We start from the raw sequence: 7,500 nt of genomic DNA, 5'->3' as shown, positions 1-7,500 counted from the left end.
CATGTTTGTATGTCACTCCAGCTGAATTTTAATAATACTGAGAAAACAGGAAACTCGAGGAAATCTCTTGAAAACAGTCTGGGGCACAACGGCTTGCTCAGAGTCTGCAAATGTCCTTAAATGACTAAACAAAGCCAGGCGTAACAGGTGGTGATTGGTAGACCAGCCAGTCTGTTACAAGCTGTGACTGATTTGATATGAAAAATATGAAGGAGGAATTTAATTCGCTGTCAAAACAGGACCAACGTTAATGCTGATTTCAATATTATCACCTCGCAATCCTACCATACACACTGGTCTACTTGCAAGCCCCTCACTCACTGGCAGTTTGAACCCGCTCTGGGGGCGACTGGTCAACTTATGATGAAGACCCGAAATTGTGTCGTGATTGGTTAGTGCAGGCACTGGGGCTGTCCCTCGCTTGCCTGAGCGCTGCGCACGACGGCACTGTGTGCGAATAGGATCACCGTATGTCAGTCATCGAATGACTAGCCCGTGTGAGCTGAGACTGCCGTTAACGCATCGATAAACGATCGGCGGGGACAGTGGCACATGATCTAACTTTTTAAGAAGTCCTCTTCCTCGCTCTCCACTCCACAGCTAGAGTGTCTGCTTCATCAATCCCGTGATGTTGCTGAAATCGGCTAAACCCTTTGGATTAACGTGCGGAACACGGACTTCGAACATGAGTTGGTTTCTGCAGCGCTCGATGCGGAGAGTGTTCTGAGATATTTCGACTGCGTGAAAACCTCCGCACAGGAATTACCCAGCTAGCCAACGATAGCCTATTCGGTTCAGGGAATTTTGTCTGTGTATATTTATTTGAAGCCATTGGATGGGGTACTTTGGACAGACGTGAACATCAACTTTTATGGCGTTTCGAGACCCGATGTGGAGCTGATTTATGGTGTTTCGAGACATGATGGATAAATGTTGCTTGGTTGTGATCAAGAACTAGTAAACGCCGAGCACAGTTTTATATGTGCCACCTGGACAAGTATCGTTGCTCTAACCGGGAAAAGACAGCAGACACTTTCTTCTTAGTTTCTCAAATGCTCATCACAACTTGCACTCGGTCGTTGCTCTTCCTGCGCAGAACATCAGGTTCTAACGACTGTTGCCAGTGTCTCAACTGAACTCTGGTCTTCGGACAGTGTGACCTTTCATAGGTCAGTGTTGAGAACTTTGTTAATCGATGAATAAAATAAAAACATCATCCATAACTGGCCACCTGACACCTGAGAGGTAGCGACGCCTGACCACACGGAGCAAACCGCCGAATCCCTCACAAAAGCGGTCTATCTGGACTACCGACGCTTTTCAAAGAGGGACACAAACGAGAGAAAATAGGATTTCAGAGTTTACATCGAGCGATGCTTATCACACGCTACTGTGCGACGAGCTGTCAACGCGTATAACCCAAATGCGCGTCTGTTGATTTTGGATAGAGACGGGCGACAATACCGATTTGCCATCGATCTGAATGCTCTTATCGCGACCTTAATTCCTGTGCTTCACTAAATCTTCTGAACATGGCTGGGTCTGGAAGCTGTTGGAAGAATTACCTCTGGATTCTGACCATCCTTTGCAGATGTGCTTTACCTATAGCCAAAACACTGGAGGCAGTGGTATGGAGCTCACAAAATACCAAGTAAGTGTGTTACACCATGGCAAGCGGATTTAGCCTTGCCATGTGCTTTTATAAACATAACACGTCGCAACACCAAAAAAACGCTATCCTGAGACAGGGCTGCACGGTCGCACGAGGTTCAGGGTCTGAAACTCCAGTACACGCCGGTTGACATGAAACCCGCGGTGCTCTGCTCCCGCTTCTGTAGGCAAAGTGGGTAACGAGAGCACGGCGACTACACAAACACGTTTTCCCTGGAGGAAACGTCACATTCATCACATTCACATCTTAGCTACTTTACGCCGTGATTCAGACAACACTAGACTTGTGCGCAGACAAATACATTTCTGTGTAATTTGTGGAATTAACTAAGTTGCGCACAGGGATGCTCGGTCGACCCGACGATTACAGAACCGATATTGCCATGTACATGAATTTGTGCATATCAGGGACTGGGGGGCCAGCGGTAGCTATATATCACAGCCTGCTACTGTAGTAGAACCTTCGAGAGGCCCGAAAGGCTGCAGACTAGACGGTACAGATTGTTAGGCGCAATGTGATATAATGACATAGATATTGATAGGATAGTTGTTTAGATACTGTTCTGATAATATCAGCTGTTTGGTTGTTTTAGATTCACCTCTTACTACTTACACTCTAAGGCAGAATATTTTCTTTTGGAATTTAAAATAACGTTACTGATTAGCCGGTATTTCAAATAACTGCGACTTTTCGTCTTTTGAATATTGATCTACATAGATGAGTTACCAGACGAACATTCGTTTAACTCCTGTGAGCAGTCGATGTGCGTGCGCTTTTGTAGGTTATCTCTGTGTGTAGGCGGTTCCTTGTACTTGTGTTCATGTATTATCTTATTGTTGTGTAGCTTCGTGGATCGATTCATTAACATATTAATGCGGTTTTGATCACTTATTCGCTCTACTTAAGATAGTTAGAAAGTATGAAGTCCATAGGCTCTTTTCGGCGACACAACCCAGAAATGATTAAGAGGCCTATTTATTTCCATTAGGTTACGTTTATTTCCATTACTTTCTGGTTATCAACACCACCGCAATTTTAATGATGGCTGAAGACTTTAAATTTCATGTTATAGGCAGGAGATTATTTATGCTCTTTCACAGCAAATCATCCAAATTGTATCGTGAAGTTAGCCTAGGCCTGTACGCGCCGACTGTAAGTGAAGATTGAAGGCGATATGTACAGAGATTAGGCCTAGTCTTTTTTTAATGTAGGCCCGCGAATAACCAAGTTACCAAAAAAATGATACACAACATTGTTTATATAAAATAAATATTAAAACGCCTATAGTTTTTGAACACAACAGCATTGTAAAGATTAACACTTTCCGATGGTGAACTTTTAGATTGGGCTACGTTGGTTTAAAAATCTATTTCTATGCTTGGAGAATTTTAAAATGAAAACATTTTTGTCATTGGACGTATAAATACATTTGTCAGGCTTTGTTCACGTGGGTAAACATTTTAGGTCCTTAGTTAAGGGATACACTGGTGGGCCTGCCAAGCAAAGCAGGTGGGAAAATAGACCCTATGTTGGTTTACACCAGTTGGTGGTTGTTTTGTCGAGTAAGTTAATGTTTGTTTGCTTATCCCACCACAGAGTGCTTTGCATGTGTGTCAGTGTGTGTGTGTGTGTGTGTGTGTGTGTGTGACTTAGTGACTCAGTGACTGCCAGTTTATCAGGCTTCTAAAGAGGTCCTTCCACACTGCTCATCCTTGATTTAGAAGAAGTGCTTGTGTGAAACGTGTGAAAATGTGTGAGTGCAAGTGTTATACATTCAGATTCATTTGGATTGAACATTTTCAGACACAGAGGCAATTCTAAACTGCTTAACCTAACAGCAATACTAATTCCTTGAGGACATGAATATTTCTGGACTGTGTTATATCCCAACAATTTTGTCTTTTTATATTTTGTGAGTGATTACTTTTTTCTGAAACACCTTAACTTCTTGCATTCTCAGACAGAGAAGTACTTATTAACTTTGTATGAAACTCAGCTGTTGCCTACTTGCAGCATAGCAGCAGCCATTTTATGATTCGGGAGAGTATTGTATGTGCAATGGAAGTTGTTCTGTCTACCCACTGTAGACACACAGCCAGTACTGGTGCATATAGCATTGGCAAATGCTGGTGTGTAGATGCAAAAGCAAACTGTGTACTTTGCTCATTATTTCAGGTGTCAGGTGGATCTCTGTGCGTGTGTATTTGTAATAAACTGGGACAGGGGAGATCTCTCTCTCTCTCTCTCTCTCTCTCTCTCTCTCTCTCTCTCTCTCTCTGTCAGTCTCTCAGTCCCTCTCTCCCTCTCCTCTCTTTCTCTATGCTCAGTATGTAAGCATAGCAGGCATTCCAGTAGGCAGTAATGATTTTGTGAGCGAGGTGCAGGGCTCGAAGAGGCTTAAAGCTCAGTCCAACTCCACGGCAGACATATGGGGCTCTGCACCACTAAGTCACTCAGCAAAGAGGCTTAGCCCGCTTTCCACTGTAAGTCTCACACAGTGGCCGGCCAACCCTGCTCTCTCTCTCCCTCTCTTTCTGTCTGTCGGTCAGTCCGTCCGTCCGTTCATCCGTCTCCCTCTAGGTCTCTCGCGCTTTTTCTCTCACACACACTTACCAAAGTTCATGCATTCACTTGAAGTTCTTTCAATATGGATTTTGGATATAGGTTTGACCAAACCATTTATTTGGTTGTCCATGGTGGCTTTCGCTCTGCTTTATTTTTTTAATTACAAAAATATAATATATATTTTACACTAATTACAGTCACCATTTTTGCTTAGATGTGTAGCTATAGTTTCCTAGTCATGTAAGCCTTTGTTCATGCTTAGAGATGGTACAATGGTACTCTCATTGTGCGAGATATGTAAAATGTATAAACATCTCCTGCAACCTACTGTTCTATTATAGGGGAGTGGAGGCCAGCTGAAATGGCATAATTATATAAATTGCTCCGTGGGCGTGCTGTTGCCAAAGTTAAATGCAGTGCACTAATGTAACATATGAAGGGTTAGCAACTTTACACAGAGTTAATACTGCTATCTGAAAATTGTTGCATGGAAATTAACTTAAGAGAGACAAAACGTTCAAAGGGGAAGGCGAAAAAGTAAAGTTCAGAAAAAATAATAGACCTGGAAGTATGTTGAAAATATGTTGTAAGTCATGATTGCTAAATATTGAATAATTACTGAACAAATTATTTTTGGCGTCACGATAAAGGGAATAGAAATGCTAGTAATAATTAATCTGTATTGGCATTACAAAAACCCAATCATTACACAGCATCAGGAGGGGGCCATTTGAAAAGTTAATGAGCCAGTGAAATATTTACCGTAAATCCAGTTTTTCTACATGAGCTGAAATATTTTGTAAAATCGGCCTGAGGTTTACGCTGACGAATACTTGGATAGGGTTGCGTGAGAGTTTCAGGAGAAAACGGCACTGGGTTTCTTTCTCATGTCTGTCTCCCTGAGTCCGAAAAGAAAGGAGGAGGCCGTGAAGCTTCATGAAGGAAGCGGGACTGTAATCTGACGGAGTGATATTGAGCTAACCTGTTAAGCTTTAATTTCTCAGGGGGAGTTCCAATGAAGAGCTAATTGAAAATCTGTCTCTCATTATCCCCGCAATGTGCTTAAGGTCCACACTGGAGTAGGCACTGTGTCGAGAACCTGAGGCTCATTTACCGTTGTGTTAAAAAAACACACAGCCATTCACTTACTGACACCCACATACACACACACACACACACACACACACACACACACACACACACACACACACACACACACACACACACACACACACACACACACACAGAAACTGGAATGTTTAATCAGATTTCGAGATACTTCAGACGACAAGAGAGATTTGCCTTGACGTTAAAAAGTATAGCAATTGCAGTCATACGTTAACAATTGCTTCTCCCCATGCCTTTACTAAATGTCTGCTTGTTATTTGTGCTCTTCAGCCGAACTCTGAAAACACTTAGGTTAATATGTTCCTGGTGTATTTGCATAGTTATATGACTTGTATTTTCACATTTGTATCCTTGTGTGCTTTATCAGCCTTTCCAGGCATTTATAAGAAAGGGAGTTGAACTTTTGCTTTCACGAGGGCTTGTTCTTAACTGTAGTGGAGTCAGCTCTGAGCTATGTAAGGTTCATGCTTAAGGTGAGTTTGTGCTGAAGTATGGATAATCTCTCCACAATTAACACTGGCGTGTGGAGTGCATTAGTGCAGCTCCCTCGACACCATCTTGGCCCTCGACTCATAAGAATATGTTGTTGTTTTTCTTCCTCGGAGACCTTCGTATGGAAGGCAATATTGTAGTGTGTAATGTAGTGTAGTGTAACATGTACTGGAACAGACTGCATCTTGAACATGGCATGATGTTTCGAAAAACAGAGAAAAAAAAAGGACAGATTGCACTGCGCTGCGCAGCACAGAATGCATGGAAGTGGAAAGAGGAGAGCGAGTCTCTTTCTCCGTCTCTGTCCAGGCGTTCTCTTTGCCTGAATGGATCTTGAGTGGGCGTTGAGAGCTAGCATGGCTAATATTCCTTCTAGTTTCCCCTCTGAGTTTAACGAGAGTGAAAGCGAGCGGACATCTTAACTTCCCTCACTCTGACTCTCGTCTCACCCTGACGCCAAACCTTCTTTCAAAAAGCCAATAAAGGATAAAAAACTAATAAAGGATAACCTGAGAAGAGCCTCAGTGAAGAGAAATAGGCCATTGGACAAACACATTTCCCCATATCAGCACTTTTGAAGTACTGTCCCACTGAACACAAAAGAACTGTGCACACATATAAAACAGCAGTTATGATTCTCGATTGAGGACAGTGACACCAGGACTGCCCCATGAAAGTAGTTCCAGTTTCCTTGGTGAGAGGTGATGTCATGTTCAGTTAATACTGCTATCTTAACCAGCTGATATGGAGAGCAAAGAGTAAATGGGTGACGGTGATATCATCTGTAGGTTATCGCAGTGCGTTTCCCTGGCCCACGCTGGTGAGCAAACACATGATGGCACTTTGAGCTTAGCCAAGTCACGGCAGCGGTTAATGAGTAGTGCCGATTTATACGGGATACCTGGTGCTGGCGCCCCCGGCGTGACTGTTTCAGGGGGGGATGTGTGTGTGTGCGTATGTGTGTAAATGCGAAAAAGAGAGAGTGTGTGTGTGTGTGTGAGGGAGAAAGATGGGACAGATGGAGAGAAAGACTTCACTGGTATTTTGTGACTTCACTGTATCCATAGTAATGACTAGACTACATTAGTGACAGACGTGACGCAGGCAACTGGCCCACTGGCCTGGGAGGACGGTTGCCATTGATCTGAGTGTCTGAGTTCTAGTTAATGAGCTTGTGCCTGTGTGTGTGTGTGTGTGTGTGTGTGTGTGTGTGTGTGTTTATTAGCTGGCATAGTTTCAGTTTTGTTATCTGTATTGGCAAAGAGAGATCACAGTGATTCATAGCGACGAGATTCAGAGTAACCGTGTGTATCTTGTATCATTTTTCATGATGTCATGGGGTGCATGCAAGTATGAGGGACATTCCTATCTGGGCAGCCAACGCGGTTTGTTCACATGACTGTATTTGACTGTTGGGTTGAGTGCGTGTGTGTGTGTGTGTGTGTGTGTGTGTGTGTGTGTGTGTGTGGTTCTATGTGTTTTTTTGTGTTTGGATGTGTGTGTCTGCGTCGGTGATGATCAGAGTGTGTGTAATTGAAGCTGACAGTGGAGAGATTAGCTCAGTCACTGTTTCAAAGGACACACACACACACACACGCACACACACACACACACACGCACGCACACACACACATGCTCACACA

General features: G+C 43.3%; 1 protein-coding gene across 1 annotated transcript in view; it reads left to right on the top strand.

Moving 5' to 3' along the window:
* Window positions 1-427: 427 nt before the first annotated feature.
* The window catches only part of efnb1 (ephrin-B1), a 63,512-nt gene continuing 56,439 nt past the window's right edge, over window positions 428-7,500 (top strand). The window contains exon 1 of the mRNA XM_012822979.3: window positions 428-1,651. Coding sequence (XP_012678433.1) covers window positions 1,533-1,651 — 119 coding nt within the window. The 5' untranslated portion in view covers window positions 428-1,532. The remainder of the gene's footprint in view (window positions 1,652-7,500) is intronic.

The sequence above is a fragment of the Clupea harengus genome, chromosome 8 (assembly GCF_900700415.2).
Source record: "Clupea harengus chromosome 8, Ch_v2.0.2, whole genome shotgun sequence".
In the NCBI taxonomy this organism is placed as follows: domain Eukaryota; kingdom Metazoa; phylum Chordata; class Actinopteri; order Clupeiformes; family Clupeidae; genus Clupea; species Clupea harengus.
This window is presented reverse-complemented; position numbering and strand designations above follow the sequence as displayed.